The sequence below is a fragment of the Musca vetustissima genome, unplaced genomic scaffold, assembly GCF_032173495.1.
Source record: "Musca vetustissima isolate MV318-11 ecotype Yass unplaced genomic scaffold, APGP_CSIRO_Mvet_v1 utg16946, whole genome shotgun sequence".
Classification (NCBI taxonomy): domain Eukaryota; kingdom Metazoa; phylum Arthropoda; class Insecta; order Diptera; family Muscidae; genus Musca; species Musca vetustissima.
Genome location: NW_026872653.1, coordinates 114,896 through 133,718, shown reverse-complemented (window position 1 = coordinate 133,718; position 18,823 = coordinate 114,896). Strand labels below are relative to the sequence as shown.

The following is an 18,823-nucleotide window of genomic DNA, read 5'->3' as shown; positions in this document are numbered from 1 at the left end:
TCTTACTGAGATATGAGTTTTATTCATTTTTAGGGCGAAAATCGTACTTTTAGTTACCTTTCAAAATGAGCTATATGATCGAAGTTGCAATGAACTACTTAACATTATGCCACGAGCATCACCATTGGTTAAACGGCTCATCGGCCTATTGGGCAATGTGACTTACATAGGGATAGGTAAATCGATTTTCGTCTAATCTATTAAATCGACTTTTTGTATTGAAAAGTCTAAGTCGACTTTAGATATTTAAGGAAATCAAAAAGTCAAATTCGACTTTCGATTTTCTTCTGGAAAAAAATCAAACATCTTTCACGGAAAACTTGATAAAATCTATGCCGGCAATATTGAAAGCTTGAAAATGTTATCTTGGATACGTTTCACTGTGAGGTTGCTTTTGTTTAATAGTCATTATTTTTATACCCTTCAGCACAGTATCTCAACGAAATATTCATTTCCGAACCTATATTCTATTCTATGACAATCTAGCCATGTCCTTCCATTCGTCTCTTGCAATCACGCAATCTTCTGAGGAATTGAGATAGATCGCCAAAATTTTGCTTAGAGTCGTCTTTTGTCTGCAGGCAGGACAAGGTTACTGTCCAATTTTCGATATTTAGAAGTTCTTAAGCGCGCTTTTCAACCGAATTCGCTGAAATTTCGTGCATTGGGTTATTTTTCTGGTAGCCCCCATATAACGGTCCCCCCAATTTACGGTATTTTTGGGGTTCTTGAGCGCGTTTTTCAACAGAATTTGCTGATACAAGAGGTACAAGAGGTTCTTATTGGGTACCAAATTTCTCTAATAAAAATTATAAATATAGATCAATTTTTTTGGGTAACCCCCATATAAGGACACCTACAATTTTCGGTATTTTCGCTTTTCAACCGAATTCGCTGAAATTTGGTATTTTGTAGTCGCATATGGTAACAAATCTTCCTACCAAATTTATTAATGTTCGCCCCTTTTTGGGGTAGTTCCCATATAGCCCCCCTCTTATATTAAAATAGATAGCTGATTAGTTCCGTGTGTAGGGGTTGTCCCCATATAGGCGTATTCTACCATAGTATAGCGAATAGTCGTTACTCGAAATAGTCAGTTTTACCCTACAAATTATGGTATTTTGGGGGTTTTAGGTGCGTTTTTAAACCGAATTCGCTGAACTTTGGTACAAGGGTTTCTTATTGGGTACCAAATTTCTCCACTAAAAATTATAAATATAGGTCCATTTTTTCGGGTAGCCCCCATATAAGGCCACCCACAATTTTCGGTATTTTGGGGTTCTTGAACGCGTCTTTCAACCGAATTCGCTGAAATTTGCTATTTTGTAGTCGCATATGGTAACAAATCTTCTTACCTAAAATTATTAATATTCGCCCCCTTTTAGGGTAGTTCCCATATAAATCCCTTCTTATATTAAAAAAGATAGCTGATTAGTTCCGTGTGTAGGGGTTGTCCCGTATTCTACCATAGTATAGCGGATAGACGTTACTCAGTCAGTTTTAGTTACTTAGTCAGTTTTACCCTACAAATTATGGAATTATAAGACGATTTGGCCATCGGTTGTAATCATTCCGCTTTCTAAGGAAATCGTGATAAAAAGACTCGAACCTGACGATAATGAAATATATCGGCCAGTATTTAGGCTTCTCCCCCATATACGTCTTGAAGGAAAGAATTAAGGCACAAAACAAAAATATTGGATTCGAAATTGACATATGCCGGTCCCCGATAATTCTCTAATTCGTAAACTATGTAATCTAACTTTGTAATCTAAATTACAGTAGTATGAGGATTGTATATTCTACAATGCGTTATTAGTATCAGTCCATGCTTTGGGGTTTTCATTAAAAATTGCTGAAATTTGTATTTGGTGTACATAATGGTTTAAATAAACCGCTTTGTAGAATTATCAGTATAGGTTTACTTTTTGGTATGGCCCCTATATTTTCATTTCAAGTATCTATGGTGGAGGGTATCCAAAGTTCGGCCGGCCGAACATAACGCTTTTTCACTTGTTTATATTGAATTCACATTAACATTGTTATTTTATTGCATTAATTTTGGGTTTGGATATTGAGGTTCACATATAAAAAATAATAAAATTAATTTAACACGCACGTTTGAAATGTTTATTATAAAAAAACCAAGTGGATAATTTTGACTGTGACAGTATGTCATAGCCTGATATACTATCATCCCATGGCATTAAATCTCTCGGAAACGTCGAATGATACTGCCGAATTAGAGTTTAACTCGCTCCTAACGACGTCAAATCGGTTATAACGAGGGTTTTTTAATAGCGACGAAATTGGTCTCTATTCAAAATGGGACAGAACAGGTTTCTGGACTTTTTGGACCCCGTCGTTATAACCAATATTACGATATCCTGCTGGAATGTTCCAGATCCAGCAAGAATGTAAAATTTTTTACTTCGATAATAATCTTTCCTTTATGTTATCAAAATGAATAGTAAAAATTAGTAGATTCTTGCAGAACACAAAACAAACATAATTTATCATTTTATTATGCATTTTTTCTTGAATTGCTCACAATTGTATTTTTTTTTTTTTTGAAAACGCACAAATGACATCACTAATTCGATTTATTGTTTTTAATTATAATATTTCACTCCCAAGCATTTGAATTTTGAATATATATAGAACACACAATAACAAACTCAAAAATGTATGCTGGGTACTATTGTTGATGATACATTCACGCACACTCACACAACCAAACACAATCATGCACACAAAAAAATATATAAACAAACTAACCTTCAAAAATAAAGTTAATAGCGATCTTAAACTTCGCGTCCAAACAGAACAAAACACGTCCACTTGCAGCTACGTTAACGTTGATACTGAACGAAACGATCAAAGCAAAAACACTTGAATGAATGAAGTTGCATGCCGTGCCGCCTTAACGTATCCAAAATGTGTACTCACAAAAGCTCATTAATTGGTGGATTATTTGATAACATACTCTCGCGCTCTTTTGGGCCATTGTTGTCATATTTTCTTGTATTAAGTGGGCCACACACCTCAAACATGTGCGTTCGATCGGTGTGAAGCTCCTAGCCCACACACGTCAAACGGATCCATTAAACTTCATTTCATATTTATTTTTGAAGCGTGAAGATGGACCGCGATAGTGATGACGGAAAAAAGACGTAATATTTTTATTTAATATAAATGTATTAAATACTTTTATTTTATTCCGGGAAAAACATTTTTATTTGCCACACAGTAGAATATGTGTAAAAACATCAAAAAATCTTCCAAATACATATGTATTGCATTTATCCGCTGATCCGCACTCCACGAAATTTCTCAACAAATGAGAAAATATCCACACACCAGGCCACAGACGTCAAACATGTGCGCGTCGCACAACGAAAAATTAAAAATTTTTAATTTCTTTCGATCGGTGTGCGCACCGGCAGATCGGTGTGAACACCGTACCACACACGTCAAACATTGCTTCGATTCACACCGATCGAACGCACATGTTTGACGTGTGTGGGCCACTTTATTCATCTAGCATGCTAGAAAAATTTTTTGTAACAGCCACCGAAAAATCCCAACATTCTTATCGTTAATATAGGGGTATTAGCAATTAGGGCGATAAATGTTTTGTGGTTTGCTACAAACGAAATACTAATGTGTGTTTTTTTTTTTATTTTTAGAACAATTGCATAGAGGAAATTGTGAAAAAATTAAACTTTGAACAATGATTAAAATATTTAACATAACTTCAAGTGTGATTTTGTTATTTCTATCAAACGTTTGGTCTGTTTTAAAACTGCAAGAATTTACTAATTTTTAATATAATTTTTCATTATCATAAAGGAGAAATTATCAAATTCATTAAGAGCTTAAATATTTTGGAGGCTTTGATGTTGAAGAACACAGATCTAGACTGCAAATTGTCTACCCAGGAGATTAGTATCCACTAAGATCTAGTTAAATTAATTTCTACTATGTTTAGCCATCAATCCTTTAGCAGCTACTTTCACTTCGGGACCCTTGGTCCATTGTGTTCAGGAGGGAAATAAAGAATGAGATTAAATATTACAGCCTAACCATGACAGATTTGTGGCAAAGCTATACATTTATTTTAATATGATATATACCGGGGAAGAATATTAGAGTACCGATTTTAAGTTCTTAAAATATGGACCTATATTTACAATTTTTTTGCGATGAAGATGCCAAATTAGGTTGGGAAATTTGCGGACTACCAAATTACAAACACTACGGTCGGAAAATGTGGCGATTTTAATTTTTTTATACACTCTACCATAGTATGGAGGGTATATTAATTTTGTCATTCCGTTTGTAACTCGAAATATTCATTTCCGACCCTATAAAGTATATATATATTCTTGATCAAGGTAAAATTATAAGACGACCTAACCATTTCTGAAGGAATTGAGTTAGGGTGCTGAAATTTTGCATAGGGTTATCTTCAGTCTGCAGGCAGGTCAAGTTCGAAGATGGGATTTATCGGTCCATATTTAGCTCCCATATAACGGTACCCCCTAATTTTCAATATTTTGGCGTTTTCAACCGAATTCGCTGAAATTTGGTACATTGGGTTCTAAATGGGTACTAAATGTTTCCGCAAAAAATTTAAATATATGTCCACTTTTTCTGGTAGCCCCCATATAACGATACCTCATTATTTTGGGGGTTTTGATCCTATTTTTCACCGAATTGGCCGTAATTTAGTTTTTTTTTTAATTCTTAATAGGTACCAAATCTCTCCAAAAAAATTATGAATATAGGTCCATTTTTACGGATAGCCCCCATAAAAGGGTACCCCCAATTTTCGATATTTTGAAGTTCTTGAACGCGTTTTTTGTAGTCGTATATGGTACCTACCAAAAATTATCAATATTCGCCCCCTTTTTGGGGTAGTCCCCATATATTAAATAGTTAACTGATTTGTCTCGCGTTTTTGGTTTGGTTCTACGACACTGTTGTTATCATTTCACCTGCAAGGATATCGAGATAAAAAACTAGAAGTTCGATAATGAACTAATGGTAATAAATGAACTACAATGAACTATAACCCGCTTTTAGGCCTAACCCCTATCTTCGAACTTGAACTAAGTTTGGATGAAATCAAAATTTTCTGAAACGGATTTGGTCCAAAAAAACATGGGGTCTAGAAGCAATATTTCGATGAGGCACATTTTCACCGTGTCAAAGTGTATACACCCTCATTAGCCATAAGGTATAGGTATACTTTTTGGTATTTTCCCCATATTTTCATTTCAAGTACCTGTCAGTATATCTATGGTGGAGGGCATCCCAAGTTCGGCCCGGCCGAACTTAACGCTTTTTCACTTCTTGTTGTTTTTTTAATGTCGTCCAGATCAAGTGATTGTTATACGGCTGCTCTAGATGGGATGCCTTGGCACCAGCAGCTGTATCTTCTACAAGCGCATCATGTTTAAAACCAAAAAATTATAAAGACCTGCAATTCATATGGAAAACCAGCTAGTCAAGATTGATATTAAACAGTCAACGACTGACAGGACTGACATGGAATCCTTAGTGCTATCCACGATAGTCTGGTGGAACAGAGTAGGGAACTCTTCGACCTAATGGACAGGCTTGTACCGGAAGAGCAGAGTTGGGATACACTTCCGGGGGAACTGCTACTAAACCTGACTGCTGATGAGCTGGATACCACGGTAATTCCGCCCAAGTCTACACTGGAGGATTACAATGTCACCAACGGAGGAAGTCTAGCCCCTATTAAACGACCGAGTGCAAGTCTGATTTCTACAGGTCCTGTGTCGGCACATGTCGACAATAAGCCCGACAGCGATTCAAATGTCGGAACCGCCCGAGAAGCATCCAATGCAAAGCACTACAAACGCGGTGTATCATTGCAAATTCGTAGGGCGAGATGCGAATTTGCTTTCCGAGAGGGAGGTTCATCTCATCATGGGAGAACGTTGAAATTCATAAGGAAGTTCGAAAGATCTTATCCGTACGCTCTTCATCGTAAGCTCGAGATGGAGAAGATTTCCCTCCCCAAACAAACTGCTCGATCAAAAATTTCTAAGGAGACCTCTGAATCGAGAAAAGTAGTGGAGTTGGAGCTGACTTCTGATCCGAAGCCTAGCCCGAGTCAAAAAGCAATGGAAAAGGCTGTTGAGTACATCCCGACACAAACGTGTGAAGGGCTCTGACTCAAAGACCGATTCTACGCCAACTGACAAAGGTGAATCGGTTGGTACTAAGTCTTTGAATAGCCCCACCGTTGGTCGGAATACAAAAAAGTTCAAGTCTGGTAAGGAGCCATCGTCTTCTGGAAGATCGAATAATGAAATCACATTGGAACATATTTACATAAAAACATATATTGATCAAGGTTAAAAAATATGGATGACGATTATTGAAATTGACGACAGATAGAGGACACACATTTTGTAGATTACAGCCAGTTAAAATAGTCGATTGTCCTCTAAAAAAGAGGACGTATGATCACCTTATGATAGGCCCACATCATCAAATACCTAAAAAATAATTTTAAAATATCCAATTGCAATCGAAATCACCAAATCTATATTAAATTCGATAATCGAGCAGCTTCTAAACATTAATCGAATAGGAAATCCTATGGGGTCTAAACTCTAGTTTTTGTACTTGGTGCACCAAAGACCCTAATTTTCTTCGATTTAATGAAATAATGCAGAACATATTCGATTCAGTCGAGAATGATCTGTACTAAGTTTCGTTAAAATCGGTTCTGTAAATTATTCACTAAATTTCCAAGGTTTGTCCGATTCTGAAGAAATTTAGTACACCTTCTTTCCATCGCATATCCGTTCAGAGGTGTTTAAAGCCATGTCTGCGTTCGGCATTCCTGCAAAATTAATACGGCTATGCAGGATAACTTTAAGTGGCACAAGGTCAGCAGTTAAAGTCGGAAAGGACCTATCGGAGCCTTTCAATACCGAACGAGGATTCAGACAAGGTGACAGTTTGTCGCAGGGACGTACGCGACAAACTGACGTACGACGTAAATGATTTTTTTTCATAGTAAATTTATGTTTGCAACAGCGAATTTCTTCATTTTGTACTACAGAACATTGCAAGCGGTAACAACCACCTTTGAAAAAATTGAGGAGTCTGTCAAAGTGGGTGTGGCAATAAACGGCGAGATGCGTACTTGCTTTCCGAGAGGGAGGTTCATCTCATCATGGGAGAACGTTGAAATTCATAAGGAAGTTGGAAAGATCTTATCCGTACGCTCTTCATCGTGAGCTCGAAATGGAGAAGATTTCCCTCCCCAAACAAACTGCTCGATCAAAAATTTCTAAGGACAATGTTGATGGTATCAACTCGCAAGATGTCCAGTAGACTCGGACCAACTGTGGAACTTGAGAACTACAGCTTCGAGGTAGTTAAAGATTTTATATACCTTGGTATCGCCATAAATAAAAGGAATGATATCAGTTTTGAAAGAAGGATTGTGATGGCCAACAGATGCTACTATGGTCTAAATAAGCAGTTTAGAAACAAGGCCACCTCCCGCCAGACCAAACTCATACATTACAAGACGCTGATACTACCCGTGCTATTATATGGATCTGAAGCATGGGTACTTGCGCAAGCAGATGAGGCAGCTCTTGGGGTGTTTGAAAGAAAAATACTCCGAAAGATCTACGGGCCGATCTGCGTCGACGGTGAATATCGGCGTCGAATGAACCACGAGCTTTACAATTTATTCGCAATCGTATTGAACTGCAACGACTACGATAGCTAGGCCATGTTGAGCGAATGAATGAGAATGGCCCAGCTCAATAGGCATATAAAAGCGAGCCTACTGATGGTTCCCGTAGAAGGGTAGAAAACATCTTGGAACGTGGTCTTTCAAATTGGAGGAGATGCGCACAAGACCAACTCACCTGGAAATCTTTTTTGAGCTCGACTTATGGAACAACCGTTCTGTAACAAGCCAGCTAGATAAGTATGTACTGTATTGAGCCATTCGTGCTTCTAAAGCATGACAAGAGATAAAAGATTTTAACATACAGTGAGCAGCAAAAGTCATGGTACCTCATACAAATCAAAAAATATTCAGTTATTCCTCAAAAAGTAATTCACAAAAATTAAAAAAAAAAATAAACAAACAAAAATTAAGTAAAATTTCATTTTTTTTTTTTTTTTTGAAACATAATATAAAACAATATCGACATAGTGTCAAGTCCATATTTTTGCACAGCATAGCAGTGTGTTTTGGATCATTGTCCTGTTGGAAGTAATAATTATCACGAATGTTGAGTTTTTCAGCACTTTGATTCAAATTATGTTTCAAAATATTCATGTAAACTGTTTTATTCATTATTTCCCCAATGAATACAAAATTGCCAACAGCAGTTGCTGACATGCATCCCCATACCATTACTCCACCACATCCGTGCTTTACTGTTTTCCGAGTATTTTTTGGATTGAGCTCTTTGTCTTTTTTCCACCACACCAAAGAGCGTCCATCCGCCCAAATATGTTAAATTTCGATTCGTCCGAGAATATAACTTTTTCCCAGAACTCATTTGTCACTCATTTTGAACTGCTGATTTGGTTCTGTTTATCATTTTACCTATTTCGTAATAGGATTTTCCCATTTCATGGTTATTAATTATTATTGTTCGCTCTTCAATCGTTCGTCCTTTTCTAAGCATTTTAAAAAATACTTGCTTTCACTTGTTGCACTAAGCAAATGCTTTTGGAAATGTGGAAAGTACCGTTATTGTTTTAAAAGAGAATTTGACAAAACTCTAAATAGTTGCCACCTATTTTACTAAACGGTTTTATCCCATAAATGATGTGTAATATCAGCTCTGACCAGAGGTACCATGACTTATGCCGTGCAAAAATTTGGAGTTGACAAGATCTCGATTTTTTATGGTTTGTTGCATGGTATAATAATAGAAGGTAACAGCAAGTGTTGTTGTACAAAAAACGATACAACAACCACATGGAAATTTGTTTTTGTAAGTTCTACTAGTGTCAACTCATTTGACAGAAAAATGTAAACAAATAAACAAATTATCATCAAATTATTTTTATGTTTAAAATGAAATATTTTCGAATCCTCAAAATAAAAATTGAAAAACATGAATGAAAATCTATCAAATTTATATTTCTATCGCTTCCACATCTTTCCTATAATTGAACCATTGCCATATATATGTGTAACACATATGAAAATCCTGGGAATAGCGAGTTATTCCTTGAATAAAGATTTGCTTCCTCAAACTTTCCCAGCAGGCAGATTGAGTAAATTGAATACAGGAGCACATTTAATAAAGAACAATTTCAAATTGTATGCGTTCCCAATTTTCCTGTTGGGTGATTTTTAAAAACATAATTTGTCAAATTCATATTGATACTAGTAATACGTTGGAATCAAATCAGCTGGGATTTGCTGTTACCTTTTATAATTGTACCATGGGTTTGTTGGAACAAATAAATGAAATATTACTATCCATAGTTGTAGTATAGGAGTGAATACATAAAATAAAAATAATTGTTTTAAATTTTGTAAATTATTTTTTGAGTAATTACTGAATATTTTTTATTTGTATGGGGTACCATGACTTTTGCTGCTCACAGTATAAAGACCGAATAAAAATAATTTTGAAGAAATACCATCTCGAAAATTGTCTGCAAACACGAAAACAACTAAATCTTGGCCTATGGCATATTAAACATTATGTGTTCCTAAAGTGCTGGACTTTTATCCGAAAAAAATGCACTCCCTTCACCAACATGAACTCCAATCGTGGTATAAATGTCATATTTAAAATTTCTACAAATTTTGTAAATAAATAAAATATTCCAAATTATATAAAATATTTCCAAATTACAGATTAATTTGGCTTTCTGCAAAATTCTACAATTTTTTTTATTTCAATTTGTTTAAATAACAATTGTCAATTTCACATTTAGTTTTGAATGCGAGCGGTAATAGTTTATCATTTTTGCATAGCGACTTAAAATATTACTAGAAAAAATGTATGTATAAAAAACAGTCTTATATAGTTAATAATAACACAATTGTGCGTGTTTCAACGACTTCTATGAAGCCCTTCGATTGGTCCAAACAACAAATGAAATTTTTAAACACTCTATTTCTTGCCAATATAAAAAGAAAACTAGTGAATTTTTCATTTGCATTTGTGTGTGTATCTTCATAATAGAGATTGAGAGAGAGAGAACAATGGACACATTCTACACCAATTTGTTCAGCACACCATGGTCATCATCCATAGGCCATATTGATCCATTGGGGCCAAAGGAAAATCTGTGTATGTTTGTTGTTCACTCACTTGCGTGGTGGCATACCACGAGGACCCAATACACCCTCTAATAGATTGGGTCCAGGTTGATTTTTTGGACGTGGTGCAGGTGTCAAAGATCTGGTGTGGGGAGTACCCTCCTCCTTCTTCTTCATGATGGAAGTGGCAGCACGACGTTGACGAATCTTCTCCTCCATGCGGGATGGTACCATGAAACAATTCGATTCACGATAAATTGGTTTGCGGCGATCATTCCAGGGGAATTCCCATTGAATGGGTTTGAAATCGCGGCGCCAGGGACGACGTGGTGTAAACCAGAAATCAACGGTCCAATCCTCCAGGCCGTCATCATCGACATCACTAAAAAGAAAGAAATATTAACATGGGTTATATATTCCATAATCTTCTACTTACCCTCTAACATAGACTCGTACAAATCTGCGTGAGCTGCGGAAAAGTTTCAGGGCCTCATTAAATGTCAAATCCAAGGCGGGTGTATCATTGATTTGTGTAATCTCATCACCAATACGCATACCAGCCCGGCGAGCCAAACCCGTGGGAGTTACATTAATGATCGTCAACGGTTCGAATTGATCCACGCCACCGGTTACCTCAATACCCCACAATTCATCGAAGAAACTCATAATGCGACGATCCGTTTCCACGGTATACGTCATCAACAATTGATATTCGACATTATCAAATGCATCTGAGGTATACTTGGGAATCTTAGTCCGTGGATCTTTCATTCTGAAAGAAAATCATCCCAATTATTCACATCACTTATGTAACAATTATTCCAATATTACGAACCTGTTTCAATAAATTTTCAAGGCAAACGGTAATTTATTGTAACACTAATGTGGACGAGAGTCGCCAAAATGAGGATCACTGTGCACAAGTGATCACAACGCACTTGCAAGGATTGTAGAAGAAATACTCCTTAATATGCTGATAAAAAATCGCTGATCGTACGTCTGATCTGACCGTACAATAATTCGATTTGAAATCAATTAAACAATCGTTAGTATACGATGGACCGTATTTATAGTCTTTATTGTATTGTCTTCCGACATTACACTTCGTCACATTGTTCTGTGACGTTGTGATTTTTTCTTCGTTGACAATGAGGTTCTATTTCATGGTCAAGAAAAATCTTCGTTTGTTTTTAGTTTTTTTTTTTCAATTTCAACGTCATTGATTTTATTTTAATCGAGTGATTGATAAACTAAAAGAAATTGTCAAACAATTACCGTTTGTTAGTAATTAACGCGATCGAAGGTGTTCGAAGTGAATTTGCAGTACCCTCCTTTTGCTAAGGTAACTTAATTGGTATCATAATCTCAATTTGGGTTTCTTCAGCAAATTTTTCAACTGAATTCGCTGTAATTTGATATTTTGTAGTGTTATTCACCCCATTTTAGAGGTAGCCTCCATATAACCCCCTTTTTATACCCTCCACCACACTGTGGTACAGGGTATTATGTCTTTGTGCATATGTTTGTAACAGGCAAAAATAATCGAGATAGACCCATGGTTCCTTTTGAGAATATGCAAAAAATCACTTTCTGAGTCGATTTATGTCCGTACGTCCGTCTGTTCATGTTTAATTGTAAACAAAGTACAGGTTGCATTTATGATCCGAATTGGATGAAGTTTGGCACAGCTTATTTGTTTGGCTCAAGGACGAAGCCTATTGAAGTTGGGAAAATCGGTTCAGATTTTGATATAGCTCTCATATATATTTTCGTCCGATTTAAGATAAATGGTGTACCAAAGTCCCCATATATCTTTCGATTTGCACGAAATTTGGCACAGCGTACTGAATTAAGTCTAGTATGATGTGTGCGAAGTTTCGTGAAAATCGGTTCAGATTTAGATATAGCTCCCATATATAGTTTCACCCGATTTTAGGTAAATGGTGCACAAAAGTCCCTGAAAATCTTTTCATTTGCACGAATTTTGGCATAACGTACTGAATTTAGTCTAGAATGATGTGTGCAAAGTTTCGTGAAAATCAATTCAGATTTAGATATAGCTCCCAAAGTCTCTGAATATCATGCGATTTGCACGAAATTTGTCATAGCGTACTAAATTAAGTCTAGAATGGCGTGCGCTAAGTTTCGTAAAACCGATTCAGATTTAGGTATAGCTCCCATATATATTTTCGTCCGGTTTAATGTACTTGGTGCACCAAAGTTCCTTTATATCTTTCAATTTGCACGAATTTTGGTATAAGGAACTGAATTAAGTCTAGAATGATGTTGCTAAGTTTTGTGAAAAGATCTTGATTGACACAACGTACTGATGTAATATAAATTAGTCTCTGGCAAGTTTCCCTGAAATCGGTTCAGATATAACAAAAACGCGACGTCTGTTAGAATATATATGTAGAATATACCCAAAGTGGTGAAGGGTATCATAAAGTCGGCCCAGTCCGACTATACTACTTTCCTTACTGGTTTATATTAAAATAGTTAGCTGATGGGATTGCCCCCATATAGGCGTATTCTGCCATAGTACGGGGGATAGTCGTTAATCCGGAATAGTCAGTTTTTACCCTACAAAGTGTGAAATTCTGAGACGATTTAGCGATTTGTTGCAATCATTCCGCCTTCTAAAGATATCGTAATAAAAAAACTCGAACCTGACGATAATGAAATATATCGGTAGGCATTTAGGCATCTCCTCCATGTAGTGATACTTCCTGAAGGAAAGAATTGGCATACAAAACTAAAATATTGGGTTCGAAATTGATGTATATATCGGTCATTAATTAGGCATGAGGGCTATGCCAAACCCCAAATATTCGCTATCATACACTATGTAATCAATATTTAGACATAGCCTCTTTAGGCATAGCCTCATATAACTTTGCAATTTAAACTGCAGTAGCTTGAGGCTTGTATACTCCACCATGCGTTATTAGTATCAATCCACGCTTTGGGTTTTTAAGATTTTAGGAAAAATTGCTAAAATTTGTATTGTAGAATTATTGGTATAGGTCCACTTTTTGGTCAGTATACCGCTAGAAGTAGTGTCAAAATTCCAAAAATCGATCTTAAATATTGCGAGCTCTATCGTAATTTCAACAAACGGACAGGTAGCTGAACATTGCCAAATCAATATAGAATTTTACTCTAATCAATAATATGCCGCGGTAGGAAGATTAGACAACCAGTCAAATTAGAGCCAAATTCGGCTGAAAACCCAACCCATTGAACCCAATATCCCTAAAGAAAAACACTGAAAGTTGAGTCAATATCGATAATTTTAGTACCCCATAAGGATCGAAAATACTAAACTACAGTCAATTTGATTGAAAGCAGTGCCAAATTATATGCGGGTCACCTTAAAAAGTGGCCCAATATTTACATTTTTAACAGGGAGATTTACAACTCAATAAAAATACCATAATACTAAATTATGTGCAAAAATATTACAACATATATCGTCTATTTCAATGGTTATACTTTATGCGGGGTCTCCGGTGAATATATGGAGTTGTTGCAAACAGAATATTTTAATCATTCTATATATCTGATTTGCAGATGCAGATACATAAAACCATAATACCATATGCCACAATTTGTGTATAGGGTATATCTAATCGTTGCCAAAATAATAATGGTGATTGTCCTACAACATTGCGTAGATTTTAGATTGTTTACATCTGTAGGAAGTAATCGATTGACATTGATTTGCAATATCGGAAATTGGCACGACAATATAGTAGCAACGTATCTCACTGCAATATAATGGAAAATTAAACGGAAGATAAAGAGAGAGAGAGAAAGATAGATAGAAAGAAAGAGTATATATACCCACACATGATGTTTATACGATTGTGGAAGTCTACCGTCTAGACATTTAAAATTCAAAATCTAAAATACCTTTTTAAGACATTCTGTCCAAATTTCTATTATATTTTTTCCTATTTTTTCCCATTCTCGGTTTCCAAAAATTTAATTTCGTATTTTGATTTAATTCGAATCCACATTAATTCAAGAATGTCCCCATAAATTGTCAAGTGAAAATCTCAACAATTTTTGAAGATATAGCCGATTTATTGTGCTAGCATCAAGTGACGGTCTCCAGCGTTTTTGCTAATGGCGGGCACGATAACTCAGAAACTAATAATCCCATTTTTCTGTGAGTGTATAGCTATATATGAACTAGGATAAATCCAAACGGCGAAGATCTTCCTTATTTTTTAACTTAGTTTGTGGTCAAAAATAGGCGATTTTCCAAAAAGGTTTCAAAGTTCCACCATTTTGTTAATTGTTGTGCGAAGTCAATAATCCTAGTTCATACGAGAGACAGAAAACTGTGGAAAACTGTATTAATCCCTACTGGCGTTTTTAACTCTTTCCAACTCATAGAAATCAATCTACGTGTAGGAATTACCGAACATATCGTTAAACATAGTTTTCTCGCTAAACATCTTACGGATATTGTCAAAGTAGTAGCTAAGAGGAAGTATAACAGTAGCATAATTTGCCATATGGATTATTTAATATGTGATCCACGTAGAGCAAGCTCGTCTGCCACTTTATTTCTATTATGACCTGGAACCAAAGAAAGTCTAAAAAAGCCGTAGTGACATATATACATACATTGAACAGTGTCTGTAAGGACTCAAATATGTCTTCTCTAAGTAATCGAAATGCCATATTACAGCAACTTCGGCTGGTAAGTAATGATAGCGATTTTAAAATACCCAAAATCTTTCAAAAATACATTTAAAATATTCTATCGAACCACAGTAAGTTACGTTGAAAAAGTATTTAAAATAGGGCGGATGGATCTTTATATGTGGGCTAAGTCAAAACTCTAACTTATATTGAAAAGTGTGGCAGAAAGTCTTTTATCTCCTATTAAGCTATAAAAAATCGGACGAGGACTACACAAAGGCCTATGGAAATAGCCCAAAACAGGTATGTCTTCAAAATGGGATTAAAATTCAACGGTACCGTTAAACATTTTTCAATGCTCTTGCAGAGATCGGCATAGAATTTTATTCCGATCAGTGCTGGTGACAAAATGGATTCATTTGCTTTCCAAAATATTTTTAAATTTCTTATAGATCGAAGTGTAGTATAACCTCACTTTGTTGACTTATCTCTAATGAATATAACTATTACATTTCACAAATATCAAGCGTGTTTCTAATTAAGATATAAGATGCTTTTTTTAAAACAACATTGCAGATCTCTATTCATCAGTATTAAATACTTAAAAATTAAATTTTTTTAAATAATAGAAGCCCTAATACAAACCCTACTGTTGCAATAAAACAAATCGTTTCATATTTTTGTGTTTTTAAATAAACTTTAGTTTTGTCTTATTGTGTGTGTTTTTTTAAATTCCTTGTTTACGATGGAAATAATGAAATGCAACTCTTTCGTTTGTTACTCTTTTTCAACACATTAATATACGTTTTGAAGTTTCTCGACGACAGAAACAATTATAATATAATTTACAACTAAATAATATTTATAGGAAGGAATTTTTAACAAAATTGGAGACTGCACACGACTGTAGATATTTTTTACCATATTGTTGTTTCTTATTCATTGTTTCATTAAGGCATAAATAAATTGTTGTTGCTGTTGTTGATGTTTGTTTTGAAAAGAAGCTCCAAATGATTAATATTTTTATTGTAATTATATGACGTTTTATTCTATTACGTTGTCTAGAGAGAGTTTTGTGTTTTTGTGGCATTTATTAGCTTTCAATGGATCAAGTCTTCTAATTGTTTGCGTTTGGTTTTGGTTAACAAAATAAAACCAGACATTATTCACGATGTAATAAAACAAAAATGGCTAAGATTGATAAAATTGCCCACTGTAAGAGAAGAAACAAAAGGGAAATTAATATTGAAATTTGTAATTAGGAAATTAATTTCGACATACCTTGACTTTAGGATATTCGTTCATAAATATCGTAATGATGCCAACATACGGCAAGAACCCTCTAGCCCGGCCAACAATATCCTTTTTCGTTAGCCACAATTGTCCGGGAGCGTATAAACCTCTGTCGTCGACATTGTTGTTATCGCCCTTTGTCAAGAATTTAACGGAGCCATCTTCCCTGTAATCGAAACGTTAAAATGTTGAATTCTTTTCGTTAAAAGTGGTAATCGTTTTTAGCTTACTTTTCATGCAACTTAATAACACGATGTACAATGGGAATGTCTCGTCCCTCCACTTTGAAGACAACAATTTCACCTACACGAACGGGTTCTTCCTTATAGTTGGTAAGGAATAAGAGATCACCTCTGTGGAATGCTGGTTCCATACTACCACTCAATACAACAACAATGGGACTTTCGCTGCCTGTCACCACCATCAGACCCTTCCAGATCATAAGGGCGGAGGAGACAATCATAGCAAAGCTAAGAAATTGGTACAAGGACTAAAAAAGAGTACAAACATATTTATCTCGAGTCTCAATTGCAAAGGCATTAGGACCAAAAAGACACGTATAACCGCAAACAGAACAGCCAGCCAGCCAACCAAGTTAAAGCTCTTCCCAACCAAATCACACACACTCATACATACACGTACACTTGTTTGTTGAAATGTGAGTTTGTGCTTGGTTGGCTATTTGTGACCATTGTTGTTGCTTGTTTCGAGTTTTTCAATGTGTCTCGTCGTCCAATCCTCCTTACCTGGCGTTTGTTCATACGCTTGAAATCCTGTATCATTTCATCAATTTGTAATGTTTCGGCTAGACCCATATTGTATTGTTTTTTCTTTTTCTATTCTAAATCTGTGCTACAACAAAAATAAACTCTCTGAAACTGTCTTTACAAAAATTTTGCACAAAAATTTCTGTGACTTCTAAAAAAGCCGCTTGTTTTTATACCACGTCAACTGAGAATGTAGCCGTCGACCAGGGTTTCAACGCCGGCAGTTGTCAGTGCCGACATGTTTTCTTATTACCTGCGCTGCGTAGTTAAACGCCTTTGTTTTTCTGTGATATCTTAAATCTTGTTTACATTAAACGTGACTAAACTCAAATTTGTTAATCAATTGTTTTATAATATATTTTTTCTCGGGAATTTAGGGGTAAATTATTTGTTTAAATTAAAATATATTTATTTTATAACCAAAATATGTTTTAATATTAATGAAATACAGTTATAATATACATCGATTTTAATACACACGTTTATAAAATATTAAACATGGTACTAAACTTAAATTTAGAATATTTAAATACACAAAATTTTGGGTTGTCTTTTCAAAACCTTTTTCAAAACGTACTATACAAGGCCTATAAATAAGGTCGTCAAGGTGGATATTAATTGCCTCTCACGTGTGCTATCAAAATCCATTATTGTGAATTGACATCCATTATTGTGAATTGACAAAGTCCGTATTCATAAATACTAAAATTATTTTTTTCCAAAATACGCGAGGATGTCCGATTTTTATAAAATGTCAAATAAGTTTTCTTAGCACAGAAGATTTGCATTTTCTCAATGAAACTCAGATCCTAGGGGTACCGGGAAACCCATTCAAGTTCAGAAAATGAAAACCAATACACTTAGGTCGCAACTCCTATATTACATTTGTGAATAATAATTAGAACACACTATAGAGGGACCTAATAGAATCGCTGTTGTAAAACATGAAACCATTTACCTTTTAAAATCCAATTGTGCTTCTATAAATTAATTTAATTCAGAGTTATTTTTATACCCTCAGCCTTATGGTTAATGAGGGCATATTCCCTATGTTACGCAAACATGTGCCTCATCGAAATATTCATTTCAAAGAAACATAGTGTTTCTTTGGGCCAAATCGTTTCAAAAAATTTGGAGTCGATTTACAAATATCCGTCCGTCTGTATGCGCATCAAAACTTTCTACAAAGTAATTGGTCTGTTCCCGTACTGAAAAAAATCTACTACTATAACAAATTGTATCGAACAAAATATAAAAACCGTTGTACAGGAACGGACCAAATATATTGTTTAAACTGACAATCCGATTTTAACCAAATTTTGTGCAGCTGTCTTTACCATACCTAGAAATTCGAACTTGAGACCCATTGGTCCACTCCTTCTGGTACCTCCACCACAAATGATCAACATTTTCAATATGTATAAATCCAATATCGGGCTAATGGCTTTTTTATCTTGTTCATACCGATGCTTCTCAAGATTGCTGTCAAAACCCATTATTGTGACTGGGCTTCCATAAAATGTTTATATTTAATTCATTCATGACATTAGACTTGAGAAAAAAACAACTGGTTTTCGCTAGCTGGGTGACCTTATTAATAGATAATTGTACTGAATTTCAAATAAAATGTTAATATTTAATTAATGCCATGTATAAACATACTGTAATGTGACGAGTTTGTGCTTTCATTCACAATAGAGTGGCAGTAGACAGCTGGCATTTTGTCATCAACCGTCCAATGTGCTCGGTGTCATTTCTGGAAGAGCCACCATCCAGCTTCCCTAATTAAATCCTCAACAAAAAT

The 18,823-nt window shown here is 35.3% G+C and overlaps 2 protein-coding genes across 2 annotated transcripts; both read right to left on the bottom strand.

Moving 5' to 3' along the window:
• Positions 1 to 10,351: 10,351 nt before the first annotated feature.
• On the bottom strand, positions 10,352 to 11,074 carry LOC133336431 (uncharacterized). Its single transcript, XM_061544762.1, has 2 exons — positions 10,740 to 11,074; positions 10,352 to 10,685 (listed from the first exon to the last, which is right to left on the bottom strand). Exons 1-2 carry the CDS (start codon positions 11,072 to 11,074, stop codon positions 10,352 to 10,354), a joined length of 669 nt encoding a protein of 222 aa, XP_061400746.1.
• Positions 11,075 to 16,093: 5,019 nt separating this feature from the next.
• On the bottom strand, positions 16,094 to 17,086 carry LOC133336224 (signal peptidase complex catalytic subunit SEC11A). The gene is made up of 4 exons (XM_061544541.1): positions 16,999 to 17,086; positions 16,483 to 16,742; positions 16,241 to 16,418; positions 16,094 to 16,172 (listed from the first exon to the last, which is right to left on the bottom strand). Exons 1-4 carry the CDS (start codon positions 17,065 to 17,067, stop codon positions 16,122 to 16,124), a joined length of 558 nt encoding a protein of 185 aa, XP_061400525.1. The 5' UTR covers positions 17,068 to 17,086; the 3' UTR covers positions 16,094 to 16,121.
• Positions 17,087 to 18,823: the final 1,737 nt, after the last annotated feature.

Coding starts and splice junctions, on each gene's coding strand:
- LOC133336431 (XM_061544762.1), bottom strand. CDS start 11,074: ATGAAAGATCCACGGACTAAGATTCCCAAGTATACCTCAGATGCATTT. Junction 10,686..10,739: donor GTACGAGTCTATGTTAGAGG/GTAAGTAGAAGA, acceptor CTTTCTTTTTAG/TGATGTCGATGATGACGGCC.
- LOC133336224 (XM_061544541.1), bottom strand. CDS start 17,067: ATGGGTCTAGCCGAAACATTACAAATTGATGAAATGATACAGGATTTC. Junction 16,419..16,482: donor GTTATTAAGTTGCATGAAAA/GTAAGCTAAAAA, acceptor TTTCGATTACAG/GGAAGATGGCTCCGTTAAAT. Junction 16,173..16,240: donor ACGAATATCCTAAAGTCAAG/GTATGTCGAAAT, acceptor CTTCTCTTACAG/TGGGCAATTTTATCAATCTT.